Source organism: Quercus lobata, chromosome 1 (assembly GCF_001633185.2).
Source record: "Quercus lobata isolate SW786 chromosome 1, ValleyOak3.0 Primary Assembly, whole genome shotgun sequence".
NCBI classification, from domain to species: Eukaryota; Viridiplantae; Streptophyta; class Magnoliopsida; order Fagales; family Fagaceae; genus Quercus; species Quercus lobata.
The window spans coordinates 10830210-10849372 of record NC_044904.1 but is presented as its reverse complement, the minus strand read 5'-3'; the positions used below and the strand labels follow the sequence as shown (position 1 = coordinate 10849372).

The following is a 19163-nucleotide window of genomic DNA, read 5'->3' as shown; positions in this document are numbered from 1 at the left end:
TTGGTTGCTTTCTGGCCCTTATTGTAAGCTTCAGCTGTAGGACAATGGCTGCAACAATGGAGGTGATTAATCACCAACAACCCCCAATTATCTTCCCCCAAAAACCCATACAAATACCCCACTCACGTGCATTTTCAATTTTGTTGAATTTCTTGATTTACATAATACTAATTTGTGGCCCTACATATCTCAACCAAAACCTCTATGGCTTCGTCAAACCAACATCCACATTTTTATGATTTTTACTCCAACCATGCCCAACACCACCTCCATCTGAATTAGTAACCCACAAACACCAAGATTAACAGACCATGAAAGAGGAAGAATCTCTTTGCAAGCAACTTCCATCCTCACCAGAATTTATCTCTTTGGACTAGGGGTGGTAAAGTAAGCCCAAATTCATTTGCCCACTCAAACTCATCCACTCCAATTGAACCCAATCCCAATTATTAGTTGGGTTAAATGGGTATCAATCCAATTAGACCCAATAATTATTAGATTTTAACTAAAAATTAATGAGACCCATTTAACCCAAAAACAATTTACCCAAATTCAACCTAATCCTTCCCATAAAAAAGAAAAAAGAAGAAGAAGAGACCTTAGAGGTTTCAGTGTTTAAAGGTTTTCATTTTCCTTCATTTTCTTAGCCTCCAAACACTTCTCTCTCTAGCTTGCTCTCTCTCCCTCTCTCCCTCTGATCTTTCATTATTCTTCTCTACACAAAACCTCATAAAAAGACGAAATAAAATACATAACACAAAAATATATACAGAAATGAAGCTCGCTTAATTCAAACATGAAAAAAAAACGTTTCAAAAATATCATCTTTGAAGAAATAGAGAGAACCTTTGGAGGAGGCAAGTGTGGGCTTATCATCTCGACGATCGGCGGAGGAGGCGATGGTCCAATCTTGGGCGGCATTGGCGGAAGCAGAAGCCAACATGGGAGCTGCCATCGATGCATTGGCCAAATCGAAGCAGCAGCCGCCACCGGTATACTCTTTTTGCTGTCTTTTTGAGTTTTCTGTTTGCTCGAACAGTAGCTGTAGTGAGATGTTTAATGTGACCAATAGGTTGGTCGTGTTGTTTCCGAGGATTGATGTGGACCCGGCTGATGGGTTTGTGACTGAGCACGAGTTGACTCAGTGGAACTTGCAGCAAGCTAAGAGCAGGGACGGCTCAACATAATTTGGGGCCTAAGGCGAAAAATTTATGCGGGGCCTTTAATATGTAAATATTAATTAAACAAAATTATTTAATACTAATCAAATTAAGGTTAATTTGATACATTAAATACATAAATAATACCAACTAGGCTAATGTTAATTTCATATAGAGAATTGAATATCATAGTTGAATTATAAATATTAATAAAAAGAAATAAAAATATATTGCGATTGAAAAAGATACTTTATTTTGGATATAAGACGATGCATAGTTAAATAAAGTTGTAATCTAATTTTTAATTTTATATTTTGATTTTAAGAGAGAGAGAGATAGATATTATTTGGTGTATGGTTTTGTAGGATATTAGTTTACAAAAATCAAAGTCTCAAACTATTAGGGGAGATTAATCTATAATCGATGATTTAACACATTTGCAACATCTTTTTGAAATATTTTAGGGTTTCAATTGAGTTAAGGTTGTCTCGTACTTTGATAGTCTTAATAGAAATGAAAAAGAAAAATGCGCTAATTAAAAGTACTATAAATGTTCAAAATATAATATGATATTGTTTTTCATTGATGAACTTCATCAATTTAACTAATGAATGTTTATATCACATTTTTTGTGATTAATAACATGGCAATTTGTAAGCTAATATTAAAATTTGTACATCACTAATAAAAAAAATGTACAACCTTTAGAAAAAATATATAATTTTATAAAAATTTGGGGGTTTAACTATAAAAAATGGGGCCTTTTTTTCCAAGGAAAATTTTATTTTTTAGTGGGGCCTTAGGCCTAGGCCTTGAGCCGGCCCTGGCTAAGAGGGAAGTGATGCACAGGACACAGAGGGAAATGGATGTGCATGTAAAGAAAAGTTTTTTCTTTGTTTTTTCCTTTTCCCAGGAAAGTTTTGAGCTTGAAATGACATTTTTTTGTATTTATTGCACTATTTGGTTGTCAAGAAAGAGAGAAAATAGAAAAGAAAAGAAAATATTTTTTTATATAGATTTTTAATATAATTGCTGATGTGGATGTGCTTATGTGGAATTTTTTAATCCCAAGAACGGAGATTAAAGAGAGTGAAAAAGGGAATCCAAGAGAGTGTTGAGGTTTTCACTTTAATGGCATTTTGATAATTTTGATAATTGGGTAATTAGGTGAGTTGGAGTTTACCTATAATAATTGGGTTGGATTGAATTTGGGTTAGAAAAAATTAGTTAAATGGGTTTTAATAGGTAAATGAGTTTTATATACCCAACCTAATTATGTCCACCCCAAATCCACCCATTTGACACCCCTGCTTTGAACCAACATTGCTATCAGGCTTTTTGACACAGTATGTTCAATAAGAATTGTGTCAACCATGGTCTTCTAATTAATGGATAAGCCTGTGAGTGTTAAGTGCCATTCATGGCATTGCAATCTTGCAACAAAGTATTTCAGGCTCTTGATTGTGAATGAGTAGGCCAGTGTAATGGTGGGATGGTCAACCAAACGATGGCTTGCAATGGAAATGGTTTTCTACACCGACAATGTGAATGCCCATAAAGACCAAGAACAAGAAGGCAATAGCTGAAAAAGCGATGACGAAAAGAATGCAACTTTTTTTTTTTGGTTGATAATCTGCAATTCATTACTAAAAGAAATGAATTGCACATTCATAGGTAACTGAAAAGTCATTCTGATATTAGAATACCAATTATACTGAGGTTGAAAATTGAAAATATCAAACATATAACAAATTTTAATTGATAAAGTATAAAGTAAAATGTAAAAAGTGATATAGAGAATTTATATTCCTAATATTGATACATAAACTTTTGAAAGTCTATATTTTTTCACGTTATTATTTTTTGTTATATATTTTTCTAATTGAGTTTAAACTATTTTTTTTAATTGAGGTAAAATTAATGATTCTTTATTATCTTGTGAATGCTTATTACATTGTAATTTCTTTAAAGAATAGAATAAATAGATACATATACAAACACTATATAAATACATAAAACAAATATTTTTTAACCCTGTTGGTAAGTAAGAGTAATTTTATTAAAGACAACTACCGAGAAGGGGGGGGGGGGGGGGGGGGTTGTTGTGTGGTGACGCGTATTTGGGGGAATTATCCCATCAACATTAACAATATAGCCTAGTGGGGGATAAAGCTGATGGGCTGGGGTCATCAATAGAAAACAAAAAGAAGTTCAATGGGCTAAATTATGCGCAGCTGTACAAGGCCGAAGATATTTTATATTTTGTTGAACTTTTTCATGCATTGTACAAGTCACTTATTAGTATAATTTAAAATAAAAATAATTGACTTTTTGTCAACTTCTTCTGTCATTGTCACACAAGCTTTTGTAAACCCATAGTATTTCATGTCATTATTCTAATATATTTTAATGAATTTGAAATTCTAAAAAGAATTTCTATAAAACCTCTTACTCTTCATTAAAAATCTCGCCCCATCATATTTCCTAAAATGGTAGAATAGATATATAATTTTATAGATAAATACAAAAATAATAAATGAATAGTAAAAACTAACATGCATATCAAATTACATATTTACAATTTTTCCAAAATTAAAAAAAATAAAAATAAAAAGAACAAAGAAAAAGAGAAGTTCACATTTTATTGATTTTCTCGACTGTATGGGTTATTGACTAATATTTACATAATGTCTAAAAACTAAAAAAATAACATTTATTATTTATATGTTCATATTAAGCCACATTAGCGTAGTATTTTAGTTCACTTTGGTTTATTTGGTCCATTTTAGTGCATTTACTTAGAAAAGAGAAAAGTCATGTTTGAGTTAAAAGTATTTATTCTAAATTTGAATTTATTAAAAAATATAGATCTCAAAGCTCTTTTCTTTTTTTCTTTTTTTCTTTTTTATAATAAAAGTATAAACCATTAAATCCTAGTTATTGTTTATTTCCAAAGCATTGCCAAAAACTGCAGGTTTGCAAAGAAGTTGCAAGAGAAAATGGTTATCAAACCAGGATTTCTAGAATGGTACTATCAACTGTATAATGTGTCACACCTTACAAATAGAAAAAAATCACCACAAAAGAAAATCAACCTTAAAATGAGAAACATAACGAACAATGGTATTCTCATATCGACTTTCATGTTTTAAATGTGGACATTTTCTTTTTACCTTTTAAAATGTATATATTAATGCATCAATTATGAATATTATATAAAATAGTAAATGTAAAATGATTGCAAGAAAATATTTTTCTGTTCGAAAACGCTAGAGACATAACAACTAAAACATTCTTTAGATCTGGCTTGGTCACCTAGCGTATGCATCAATATTAAGACCAGTAGAAGCAGCAAAGTGACCTTATATCAGGAAATTCCAATCCATGTCTCAACTACAAGGACAAGGGCAAACATAGCAGTACTAGTGTAAGTTTCACTAATACACATTACATAGAAAACTCCCTTAACAACGTGACATTGATACAAAGATAAAAAGCCATTTCCCCAATGATCATCACTCAAAATGGTTTCCTAACAATAACACTAGCTGCCACTTCTACTGTAATAAAAACACACCAACAGACCCACTTAATGCTGGATTTAGACACAAATTTTTGATCAATAACAAGGATAATATAATATGTGAAGTAAGCCTAGCATTGGGGAAATGGGGTGCCACAAGTGCTGGCAACAGTCCTGGCATTTGGAGAGTTGACAAGTTTCTTGAGGTTTGGATCCTTCACATACTGGCAAAGGCAAGGCCTCTGTTCCTTTAATTTACTGCAACAAGCAGCTGATGGTGCACTAGCTGATGTGATTGCACTTGCACATGCACTGAGCTCCAATGGATTGCAAGTGATCCCTGTTGACACTTGAGTCTCCCCGAGGAGCAGAACAAGCACAACACAAAATGCAACATATGACATTTTCATCTTCTTCACCCACTCACAGTCACAACAAAGAGAGAGAGAGAGAGAGAGAAATGGAGATGGGTGTAGTAGGGTGTGGCAAGCTTCATAATTTATAGCTGATCAGCATAGGAGAGTCATGAACTGTAGAAGAGGGACATATTTTCGAAAATTCAGCTTATGATCATGATATCTTTCATGGATAATGTCAATATAGCATTAAAGTTGGTCCGCCTTATCATGAAAATTGTGAAAGTATATTATGGGTTCCGCATATATCACGCAACTTTGTTTCGTCCTCTTTGCTTTTGTTAATGGATTGTGCACTGTTTAGACTAGGGACCATAGGACAATCACTACCAAAAAAAAAAAAAACTTGACTTGTTTCGATCCAATTCTTTGTACTGAATACGACCAGAGTTTCTCTCTCTCCCTCTAAAGTATAGGACTGAACATGAAAGTGATACACTGTCATTTTTAGATATATGTCCCGTCTAATACACTTGAACACAGAACACACACCAAGATTCTTGAGAAAAATATAAAATCAAGTAGTACTTTGAGCTGAGAAAGTTCATTAAACAAATGATTAACCAGGGTATAATTACCAATGTGAACTTATACGTGCTCAAGTTAAAACTCATAGAAGAGCTTAATTCCCATTGAAACATGCCTTGCACGAAGGAGCATTGATCATCTCACGTTGGGCGACAATGAACAACTTTTATGTATTGTTGATATGTGTATATATATAAATATATATATATTTATTTATTTATTTATTTACAGGGCCAAAGGCAAATTGTCATCATATATACCAATAAAACACAAAGCACAAAGTCACGTGCGGGTGATGTACGTATATTTTGCATCACGTGATTGATTTAGCGAGCCTTCACAAGCAACCTTTGGTTTCATGAGGATGTTTCTCTAAAAACTTTATTAATCAAAGTCTGAATGTCTAAGGATTACAACCACTAATTTATAATAAAAAAGTCCGATTCAGAAAAATAATAATAATAAAAGTCCTGGGTTGTTAGGAACTTCTATAAAACCCTAATTCGTAGTAAGACTGAAAATAGGTCTCAAAGAAATGAAATCACAAGAGTAAAAAGATAATTAATACCCTACCATATAATATCTCAATTTTTTTTTTTTTTTTTTTTTTTCACATACGAGACGTTTACTCCATAATGATTATATTTTATTATTAGGTTAAGACATTAATTAATTTTCAGTGTAGGCGAGGTTCAAATCAAATCCCAATTTTTTTTATTCGATGACAAAATGCTTTTTTTTTTTTGGTTGCTAAATAACCATTTTATTGAAATAAAAACAAAGGATTACAAAAGGGGATAGGGTTTGTCACAATCTTTGTCTAATGCCTAAGCCACCAAGCTAGGAAGACCAAAGAGGGGAACCGGCCTTATCCAATTGAACAAAACTGCCTATTGAGCCAAAAGATGGGCAAGAGAATTACCTTCCCTATACACACAAAAAAAAAAAAAAAAATTGTTAATAAGCTTCTTTGTATCTGCAAGAACCACTGCTATGCTCCGATAGGGTTGTTGGGTTGAGTTAATTAAGGCTCAATTACATTCCAAGCATCCCCTTCCACTATGACTTTCTTGTAGTCTTCCTAGGCTGCCCTCCTAATTGCAAAGTTGTCTTTGCTTCTCCTAAAATAGGACTTCCTAGATCAAGTTGTTCTGCCCGTGCCATTAATAAAACTCCTTTTTAATCTCTGCATGCTACTGCTATAGATGTTTTCTCATCTCTAATGGCTACATCAAAATTCAACTTCATCCATGACAAAAATCTTTATCATTTGAGTTAATTGAAACCCACATATAATGATTGACTCAATTTTGATTGAAATACTTATAAAAACTCTCTTACACAAGGAAATAAAGCCTTACTCCAGAAAATTCCGAAAATCACTAAAAAAAATGTCAAGAAGATTAATAAACAACACAAATAACATGTTATTATGTTCTACACCAGAACTTCCTACTTAGAAAAAAACTTGTCATCGAGTTAATATTTAGGGATTGGATCTTTTGTGCACGAGACTAAATACTTCAAATACCCTAAACCTTTTCTCTCTTTTTCATACTTGCAAACATCAAACTTGCTTTGTATTTGACAATATTACATCCTAGTATAAAAGGAAAAGTGTTTACTAATAAGCTACTTGTGAGCTATATCTTTGTAACAATTATCTCTATTATTTCCACGTTTTTGGTTGCTATGGTTCTAAATCACATCTAAATGTGTCATTGTAGTAATAATACATGTGAGTGTTAAAAGTAAGAAAATCTAACGGTGATGATAATGACGATGGTGATATTTGATATCTAAGTCTCGAGAAATTAAAAAAAGAAAAAGAAAAGAATCTATAATAATATATGACAAGATATTACATAATGTTGGATTAAAATCCTTTTACCTTAACTATGTATTGGCAAGGTATTTGTTGTTACTGAGACATGTTAAAGCACAAATACAAGTTGGTTACAACTGTTCTTTCTTTTTTCTAGGAGTTATAGACCATATTTAGTCCTCTTTCTCTTACTAATCCCACTCCTAATTATGTGAATAGGATTCAATCAATCCCCAATTCCATATAAGGAAGAGTTGATTTGCGATTGTTACATCATAGTCTGATGTGATGATCATAGGAAGAGTGCGACTACGTGCTATCTCCTAACATTTCTTTTAGCATAGCACCAACACAGATCTCTAGCCATTTCTTAATGCCTTTCGGCGCTCTGATGTGACACCCTATTTAGTATTTACCCTAGGTTCTGTAGTTTTTAATCTTGTTTCACAAACAACAAGATTCTCAGATCATGTATCTTCCAGTCAAAATTGATGATTACTTTCATGATTGCATTCATTATTTCTTGTGACAATCAAAGAATTGAGCAGTTTATACACAGTTACTATTTTTGGTTTCCCACCTAATCTCTATCCATTTTGTTAAAAATTAGTAATTCAATGTGTTTTAAGTCTATTTTAGCAGCTGGTAGCTAGCTTAATTATTATGCTATTTTTGAAATGACAAAATTTGAGTACAAAATTAATGGTAGCTTAAGACTAGAACTTCACTTAATATTTTCTTATAGAATGTGAATTTTGACATATCCACCATTAGATTACATTTTTTTCCCCATATATCTTCCATATTTGCAAAACTTCTAGAATATCAAAGATTAATAACTATATCATTAATCAATTGCTTAAATTGCAAGTTTTGTTGTTTAAAATTATACATTAAAAAAGGTTTATGAATCATATAATAAATAATATCTGACTGACACAAAATTTGATATGTATGTTAAGAGTGTAAAGAACATACAATTTAACGGTTAAATTTTCAAAATATATAGCAATGTTAATTTTTTAAATTTAAGTTGTAGCCTTAAATTACAACCAATTTTATAGTTAAATTTTATTCTTTTTGAAAATTTTTGAAATTATTATTATTTTTTAAATGCAAGCTGTACTCAAATCCCTGATGATTATATAAATTTTTATTGAGAGACCTGATAATTAAGAAGCTTTAAAATTTGGTTATAGAATGGGATGATACGAACCTATTGATTTATATAATAAGAAGTTATATGAATTTGTTAGAGTTTATGACTATAGAGCCATATATATGCAATTATGCAGTAAGAACGAAAATATTTTGTTTTACTAGAAAAACTAAAACGGTTACTAGAAATAAATTGATAAGTTTGATTTTACATAAACAATCTTATCATACTTTGTCCTAGCATATTATTATTATTGAAGTGGGAGTTACGTAAAATATTTTTTTTCTTTCATTCTTATAAATGAGTTTTGACCCTAATGACATCAATTTATAAAAAGAGAGAGTAAGACTTTCGTTTTCGCTTTTAGAAGGGAGAGTGTATTGCAACTGATTTACCAGCTATATAATAAATACTATGTTGAACTGATTCTTAAAAAAAAAGTTTTATAAAAAATGATTTCCAACTACTTGCGTTATCTCTTGAATTATTTATTTATGTAATTAATTAAGATTATTACTCAATTCCACACTCATAAACAAAAATGATATATAATGGATATATAGACATCTTAATTATTATTTTTTTTGAGAAAATATAGACATCTTAATTAGATTCTTAAAGTCACTATTGTTTTGACTAAATGAGTATGATGACTTTGAAATATGAAGACTTTCATGTGGAAAAAGATCAAAAGAGATCAAAATAAGGGTCTTCCTCACATAAAATAAAACTCTGGTCCAAATGTCTCAGTTTCTCACACATGCATAATCTATTTTGGACACATATGTATCCGCATCCAGTGCATTCAAACAAGGGAGATGCCCACTCCAACCTAATGATGTTCCCTCTTTGTATGATTAAACATGCTCAAGCCTCTTGAAGATCACATCACACATGCTTTTCTATTCTACTCATATCGCTTTTTTCCTGCAAAGTGTGATTATTTTCTCTTCCACAGTGGGTTGCATTGATAAGCCCTAGACCAAAAATAAACATTTAAATCTCTTCATGGCCCCATAAGTCTCATTGGTCAATCGTCAAAGATTTGATATATATGAAAGGAAACCAACTTTGAGACATAGATTTGTGTGTATATATAATTAACTAGATCTCTAGATTGAATAAAACTAATGTTTAAAAAAGAAAGGACATTGGTTTTTACCCTCTATTAGTGCATTAGTCATGATTATTAATGCATGATTCACCCAAAATATGATTATCAATCCGCATGCATATCAGTGGCTAATGTGATTGACATCTTGATTATCAAGTTGGCATGCGGTTCAACTCAATTTGAACTAAACTTAATCTTCTACTAATTTCATCATGAGTTTTTAACCTCTTACTAATTTCATCAATTTTTTTTTTTTTTTTTGATATGGCAAATGTGGTTAGTAATTAGCATTCTCAAATAGCACTTTAAGTATACATATAACCAAGATTGTCAAAATCGAGATTCTACGTAGGATCGAATCGTGGATCGTAGGATCGGATCGTGGATCGTAAGATCCTACCTATTTTCAGATTTTAAATAAAAAAACCTATTGATAGTGACTTTGTATGCTATATAATCACTTAAAATATGAATTCATCCATTAAAAAAAAATTGCATCATAAAATGTAATTTGCACACACTACATTGTTCTTATGTCATTCTAACGAAATAAAATATATTTAACTTTTGACATAATGTATCTAAAAAGTTCAGTACATGTTTAATTAGCAACTAAGTACCAAAATATTATCTACACATATGGAAAATGTTTTCCAAATTCTAAGTTCCAAATCCGAAATAAGTTAAGCTAGTTAGCATATAAAAACTAGCTAACTACAAATTTACAATATGTAATCCAAAAGAGAATTCACAATCTAAGGTAAACTAGCTAATTACAAATATAAAATCCAAAAGAAAATTCTCATTCTAAGGTTATTCTAATCTAATCACTGTCATTTTCATATCCCATTTCATCATCTATATCCTTCCTAGTATCAACATCCAAAACGTTAAACTTAAGTACTATAGGTTTTTTTAAGATTTTATGTTGACATAGGGGTAAATTTGGGACTTCAATTCATTATTGGGCTTGTGGATTTAGGTAGATTATCTTACCCAAATGAATCCCACTTAAAAAAAATAATAATAAAAAAAAAAATTTAAGCCAAATGGTAGGATCGGTAGGATCCCACACGATCCTACGATCCTACACGATCTTATATACGATTCTATCATTTTTGCGATCCTGTTACGATTTTAAACTTTTTAGTGATGTGAGATAGTAAAATCGTGCGATTTTACGACCCGGATCGTGATTTTGATAACCATGCATATAACAATCTCCCGCTTGTACAAAAATTAATATTTATTGCATATATCCATGTGCATAATTTTGGAAATGGTGTATTCAAAACATGATTTTAGTTATAGTTTTGAAATTGTAAAATTGTGTTTTGAATCCATAAATTCTGATGATGTAGTGCACACGCTGTACACACAGGTGTAAAATTCACAGCTCTCCTTGTTGGAATATCTAAATCTTGTTGCTTGAGCCCACTTGGATATGTGTCCACGCAGGGTCAAACGCCCTTAGAATATCTTTCGAATATCCATGCAATACAAACGAATGGGCAATGGCATTTGGCTTTTATTGTCTCTCTCTTCCCCTTAATTAATCAGTTTCTGGGAATGACAAAAATGTAAGAATGTAACAGTGTCACTATTTTGATCAACTCAAAATATATATTTCCTTCTCGCAAAAATGAGTAAGAAAGTTTCAATAGAAAAAGAGCAAATTTCTTATTAGAAAAGAGGAATTTATGCATCGTTCCATCTTTTATAACAAGGTGATATCTTTCCCTTTGTTTTTCTTTTTATTATTGTCCAATTGTAGACCATTCGAGTTGACCAAGGAATTAAAATTATAGGCTAAACACTGTTTATACTTCTACTACAGATACACTAACCAAAAAAAAAACCCAGTTTAGCAAAGCCTTAAACTAAGTACTAAAATATATTTATTAACTCCTAAAAAAAGCGAGACAGAAGATTTGGACTCCACTTTAAATCGTTGGATTCTTGAGTAAGAAAGGCACATCATTGAACATATTATAAAGGAGATGATACTGAATCCTTTTTTTTTCCCACACAAAAAGAACTATATTTTGTTATTTAACCAAGAGATCCTGATCGATCATGCAAATACCGACACCTAAATAACTTCGACAGTAGGTTGTTCCATTTTGCGTGATGCTGAGAATTCATAGATAAATATTAAAACTGCTTGGTGGATTCGTTGCATGAAAGTGGAGATGAAGTACTGCATGGATGAATTGACTATATTGTCGAAGTCGGCATGTGAATAAACCCTCTAGGCCAAGTCGAAGTCATTCCTTTCTTGTAAAAAGTTTCTTGGCCACAAAGCTTAGAACCTCCATATTATCCCTTTTATATAGCCTTGTTAGAGCGTCAGAGGCAACAGTGTCAAGAAAGTATTGAATCGTTTTAAACTAGAAAAAAAAAAAAATTAAGAGTCATGCCAACAAACTATCAATCTGATTCAGAGGACCAAGCTTTTTCATTGGGAAGATTGTTTGGTCGTGAAAAGCCTTTGCATCAGGTCTTCGGAGGAGGAAAAGGTAATCTTCACCTTTTAACTTGATGCATTTGATGATTTTTTTAAATATTTTTTTTTTGAGAAACAAAAATTTGAGGAAAATAATAATTAAATAGATGCAACATATTAATCCCTTCTTTATTCAATAAAAATTTTGTCACAAATATTGTCCTCAATATTGCCTTCAGAATTTCGAAAAAGCTCCAAAGTGTAATGGAATGACCACATGAATGCCTTACATTTTCTTAACCTGCGCGCATTGCCTAGTTCCACACATCATGAACATAATATTCTTTAATTCAATTTGCACAGTCATTTCTGTTATTTTTCTCAGTGAATTCTATTTTCCAAAATCATGGAAATTAATTTCAATTTACTACTTTCTATAAAATGGGACTTGCACCGTGATAGCGGGCCATTGCTATTCATTGCACCATGTCATAGCAAAAAATTATATGGTGCCTTTAAAAGTTTATTCATCATTGGCCATTTGGCACGCGCAAGATATATATAATTTTTTTTCTTTACAACTTATTAAAAGGTGTCAAATTGTTACAATATTACTTTTATATGGATTTATCATTAACTTCACATCAATTATAATTGTGGAACCGGGGCTAGAAATAGAATAATGAAATTCATAATAATTAATATACTACAAGAAAGAGTTATGCTTCATATTATGTTGGGTGTATTTTTGCAGTTGCTGATATACTATTATGGAAGGACAAGAAACTATCAGCTACAATCCTGATTGGATTCACGATTATATGGTTTCTTATTGAAGTTGTGGAGTACCATTTTGTTACACTTCTTTGTCACAGCCTCATCCTCGCAATGCTCATTAATTTCATCTGGACTAACGTGTCAAGACTAATGGACTGGTAATCACTAATAAATTCTTAAAGTTTGTGTATTCATCATCACCTAGCATCCTTGACTAGTAATCACTCAAGCTTTCTAATAAATTTTTGTGCTATATCTCAGGACTCCACCCTATATCCCTGATATTAGACTTTCGACAGAATCGACATTTAGATACTTCATAGCAAAACTGAATTGGTTCTCGTACAAATTCTACGAAATTTCAAGTGGGAAAGATTTCATATACTTGATTGTGGTATGTAAAGCTATGTTCCCTCCACAACTCCATTTGACTACTACTCTATGAAGATTTGACATATATAATATACTTGAGTGTTTGATATGTATACAGGCAATCGCTAGCCTTTGGATCTTGTCTGTTATTGGGACTTATATGAGCTCTTTGAATCTTCTATATATTGGTAACATCCTAGACCTTTCTTTAACAAATATGTTGTAGCTCGTAACTTTGTTTGAGGCTAATTGCTAATGTGTGTTTCTCTTTGCTGTTTTGAAGTCTTTCTCTGCGCACACACACTACCTGTTTTTTACGAAAGATATGAAAAGGAGGTGGATTATTTTGCTAACAGAAGCAACCGAGACTTGAAGAAATTCTACAGGAAATTTGATTCGAAAGTTCTTAACAAGATTCCAAGGGGACCAGTGAAAGATAGGAAATACAAATAAGTACTAAAAAGTTGTGAATTTGAAGATAATTTGTAAAATGAGTGTGAAAATTCAGGAGAAACATCTGTAAAAAAATTTATGTGATGCTTAGTATAAAAAAATATTAAATAAATATAAACTGCATATGTTTACTAAAGATTTGCTTTTGCACAAGAATTATCTCCGGCATTTATTTATTTTTTTTTATATTAATTTTCTCTTGCATTTAAGACGCAAATCCATGATAAGCATCAGAGCCTCATATATAGTTTGAGTTGGCTAATTTAAGGAATTATACCTTATATCATGAAAATGTGCTTCTTTTTTCTTTGAGTAAAATTTAAGCGAGTTCATTGGATATCTCATTTAATAGAAAAATAGAAGTGGTCTTGGTCTTCTTCTTCTTCTTCTTTTCCTACGGTTTATGGTGTCACTTTTATTACATCAATTTGTATGTCATATTTTGTCACCAAATTTCCAAAAGTAAAAAATGTTAAGATTTAGATCTAAGTTGGCATGGTAAAAAAAAAAAATCCAAGTTGGCTAATTCCAATATCAAAATATGTGTTTATAAGGATTACAATTATTGCAAAATTACTAATAGAAGTATGGAGCTTAGCTGTTGTTAAAGATTGAGAGTTTAAGGAGAATCAATTAAGGTTGAGTTTGGGAACTTGGATTTGGATTTCAAATCAAGGGATTTCAAATCCATTGATTTTATGAGTTATTTCAAATCCAAGCATTTTAAAGGTTTAAAATCCATAGTAGATTTCTCAAATTCAAATCTTTGATCTTTTTTAAACTTTCCAAAAAAGTTATTTGGATTTTAATCACTCAAATCCAAATTCAAATGCCTTAATTATATCATCCAAACACCAATGAAAATCCGAGTTAAGCAGATATTTTGCTCGACCCTTGCTTGAGCAAGATTGCGGGAAAAATTATGAATTTGTTGCACCGACTGGTTTGATTTAATATTATTCTATATATAACCACATCCCTTGTGACGCAATTTTCATTGGGAAAAATAGTCGGTTTAAACCTATTGAAAGATCTTTGATTCGTTGAGACCAAACGTCAAAAAACCTCTTCCGGGTGTTTCTCTTTGAGAGTTCCTATGTATGAGCCTTAAAAATGAGATTGTTCTTGAGTTTAACACACAATGAGTGTTGTTAATCCAAACCATAGAAAAACCTACCTCTAGAGTTATTTTGAGTTCCATTCAGGATTTGTTGCAAACGAGTTCGTTCATAGAGGAAGTTTTATGTGAGGATTTCAAAATTCTAGGGCCATTATAATGAAAGTCTTTTGTTAAGGTTGCATAAGACTCTAGGAATACAAAGGTTTTGTAAGTATAGATTGTTGTGATCATTTCTTCTATAATAATTTTTTATACAGAGTTTAGTAATGTCGGACATGGCTTTTCCTTTGAGAAGAATTCTTAAATTTTTTCACTTGTCACCAAAATCCTATTGTGATATATTAATTGATTGTGTTTATTGCTTTTAGATTATGGTAATTATTATGGTATATATAATTATTCGTGTTTATTTATTTTGTTAACCGTGAGCATAATTCATAATTCATAATTCATAATTCATAATTCATAATTAATCCGTTACTTAGAACTTGAGTAATACTATACATATAAACTATTTTACAACACTTTTACAAAATGATGATGTGGCCAACCTCTTATTGGTTTTTATCTAAACCTACCATTAATATCATTTTTTTCATTTATTAATATTTACTCACCACATCAGCAATTTGTAAATTTTTTTGTAAAATAGTTTGTATCTTTAACATTATTCTTAGAACTTTGGAATCCAAAATAAAATTTTCATTTTGGTTAAAGCAATGCTATATACACAGAATTTCACAATATTTTTCACAACAGTGTTTTTTTTTTTTTTTTGGGAGAGAGTTTCAACCTATGACATCTGTTCTTAATGATAGCTCTTTATCACTAGACGAAGACATCAATCGATTTTTGGTGTATGCAAGAATTGAATCCCAGATCTCTTATTCAACTATCAGGGACTTTACTTGTTGGACTAACTGGAACTCACTTTAACAATTGAGTTGACACAGTTCTACTAATTCTTATTTGAGTCTACTATTGACATTATCTGCTTACCTACCACTAATGATTTGTGACATCATCAAGTGTGAAATTTATTGTCTATAGACTTTCTCCCTTGGATTCAAGTTACAAATTTATTCCTTATTTATTTTCATAAGGGAAAAGCTCTTTCGTACCACATCATTATCTATCTCTCTTACACCATTTTGCATCCTACTTCACCTCCCATTTTCATTGGGGAAACATAATGGTAGCAACTACCAAACGACTCATTGGCATGAACTCCAGACTCAACCATCCCATTAAAACAGGTTATACCTGCCAAAATATTACTCTACAGGTTGAGAGAATGGAAACTCATATGGCCACTGTCGAGAATTTCTTCCATTACCCTGCAAACATCAAACACAGTCACCCATTTTTATGTAAACTTTGAACTAAAATTAGATTAAATTAAATTTATAGGTGAAAATATAAAAGAGTCATGCCAGAGCATAGAAGCTTAAAGTGACTACTTCACTGACTTTTAACAGTTGTGGCCAGCATCATGTTTGGAGGAGGTAGCCTTCTCACTCATTGATGGCATTACTGCATGACTCACTTGCAAGGTCAATGATAATCCACGAGCGTTATATTTCTACAAAGATTTAAAGATACATGTTGGAATTATGGTTAAGTGATTAAATTCATTATTATTATTATTATTATTATTATTATTATTATTTGGATACAAGATAGAAATTCTACTCTAGCCTAATCTAAGTGTATATGTGTGTGAAACTCCCTCCTAAAGACTTGAACCCCGGTCCTTACCCCTCACACCCCACAAGCACTTATACTTGTGGAGTGACCATCATACTAAGGGTGTGCGGTGGTTAAATTCATTATTTCTAAATGACTTAAACTTTGGGAACAATTGATAATTTAATATAGTATCAAAGTATGAGATCTTGCTCATGAGTTTGATATTTGTCTCTACTCTACCTTCCCTTTAAAATGTTAAAACTTAAAAATCTCTCGTGTTGGGCTCCACTTATTAAGGAAGATTTTAGACCTATACGTTAGGGAGTGTAAGAATTATAGTTAAGTGATTAAATTTACCATTTTTTAACAACTTAAACTTTCGGGACAATCGATCATTTAACAATGCACAATATATAGTTGATATATAGCATCAGAAGTTGTCATTACAGACTTCTGGTGAACTTTTAACTAAAAGTATGACACTGACAAAATCTAGAAAATTTAAAGGTTGAAATGAACCTGGCGTAAAATTGGCAATTGTTGAGATTCAGTAGCTATTCTTGGTACATTTTGGGAGGTACAATTTACTTCTGTATTAAATTGTGGAGGCACAGTAGATGTAGCAGTGTTTGCAGGCGGTGCCTGTGAGGCAATGAAAGGCACTTGCATTTGAGGGACTGGAAGAACTCCTGATCCAGGAATCAAATGCATTCCTGCTGTTGCTGAGGATAATGGATAAAAAGGTGCAGGAACTGGCATCATGTTAAGGCTTGTTGAGTATGACATGCTCATCATTCCCATGCCAAATCCCGGCATTGGTTGCATTTGCATAACTGGTAGAAATTGGGGAATTTGTGTGCTTTGGATTCCAGTTAATTGCATATATGGTACTTGGCACAGAGCTCCTCCCCCAGTAGACGTCATCTAATTTTCATGAAACACAAACAAAAGCAGCACATCCAAAAGAAATGTCTATCACCATGTGTATATATATATATATATATATATATAGAGAGAGAGAGAGAGAGAGAGAGAGAGAGAGAGAGAGAGAGAGAGAGAGATGATAAAGTTAAGAGCAACTGAAAGAGAGATACTTGACAATGATGCTTTAAGGCTTTAAGATATTCAATGGTATTGTCCAGCGTTGAAGCTCTGCTAGACTGAAATCAGATAAGCACTCTTGGTTAAGTGATTACATAGATAGAGGGGAAAACAAAAAAGCAAATATTTACAGAACAATCTCAATGACATGTTAAGTATCTCTCATCTGCAAATTATTTTATAAGACATGTATCAATGACACTTATTCCAACATTCCTTTTGATGAATAGCAGTCACTAAAAACCTGTTTAGTCCTCTTATGCGAATAAAATAGTGCACTAAAAAAGGTAAAAGCTTGTAGCAAGTATATGATATTCCGGTCATTAGAACTACTAGTCCATCAATAAGGAAAGTCCGGTCTATGTCCTCTATGAAAGAGTTCTAAGATTCTTTAGAGAGAAATTCTAGAAGAAGAAAGAGTAGAAAAACTGAATTTCATTATATGAATAGATTACATCAGATCCCCAATTATATAGGGTCAGTAACCGTAACAGATTTGGAACTAACTACTCTAACAGAATACATACACGTGGACTGTATTACAACTAATCCTATACTTAAACCTGTGGTGCTAAACTACATACAAGATTACAATAGTATTGCTAAACTACAAGTCGTTTGTGCTCTGTTTTATATCTCTGTTGACAGAGTCACCATCATTCTTTACATCCCCCCTCAAACGAAGGGGAGGAGTCCCCATGAGTTTGTAGGACAAAGCATGAAACCGAGGAGATGGCAATCCTTTAGTGAATATATCAGCCAGTTGATCCAAGGTAGAGATGTACTTGAGAACCATATCCCTATTCAACACCTTTTCTCGAACAAAATGATAATCAACCTCTATATGTTTTGTGCGAGCATGAAAGATAGGATTTGAGGCCAAAGCAAGAGCTGAAACGTTATCACACCATAAAATAGGAGGATGATGCAAATAAACCCCTAAGTCCTTGAGAAGCATACGCAACCAATATAACTCAGCTGTTGTATGAGCAAGAGACCTGTACTCAACTTCAGTGGAAGACCGAGACACAACAGTCTGCTTCTTAGCGGACCAAGTGATAGGAGAATTGCCTAAGAAGACAACCATACCCGTAATGGACCTCCTATCAATAGGATCTCCAGCCCAATCAGCATCACAATAAGCTGAAAGGGTGAAAGAACCAGGCCTAAAGGAAATCCCTTTGTGCAATGTACCCATCAAGTATCTCAAGATCCGTTTAGCAACAACAAGATGAAGTTGAGACGGCTTGCTCATGAATTGACAGACCTTCTGGACAGCATAACACAAGTCAGGCCTAGTGAATGTCAAGTATTGTAAAGCACCAACAAGACTTCTATAGGCTGTTGGATCAGAGAGAAGAGGACTAACAACAAGAGTAGAAGATTGAGAAGAGGCACACGGATTAGAACAAGGCTTACAGTCCATCATATGAAATCTAGACAGCAAATCTTTGGCATATTTGGATTGATGTACAAAAAT

General features: G+C 32.2%; 1 protein-coding gene across 1 annotated transcript; it reads left to right on the top strand.

Annotated features, from left to right (window-relative positions):
* The first annotated feature begins 12089 nt into the window (after nucleotides 1-12089).
* On the top strand, nucleotides 12090-13888 carry LOC115977467 (reticulon-like protein B14). Its single transcript, XM_031099368.1, has 5 exons — nucleotides 12090-12244; nucleotides 12926-13106; nucleotides 13210-13342; nucleotides 13439-13508; nucleotides 13604-13888. The coding sequence occupies exons 1-5, from the start codon at nucleotides 12142-12144 to the stop codon at nucleotides 13771-13773; spliced, it is 657 nt and encodes a 218-aa protein (XP_030955228.1). The 5' UTR covers nucleotides 12090-12141; the 3' UTR covers nucleotides 13774-13888.
* Nucleotides 13889-19163: the final 5275 nt, after the last annotated feature.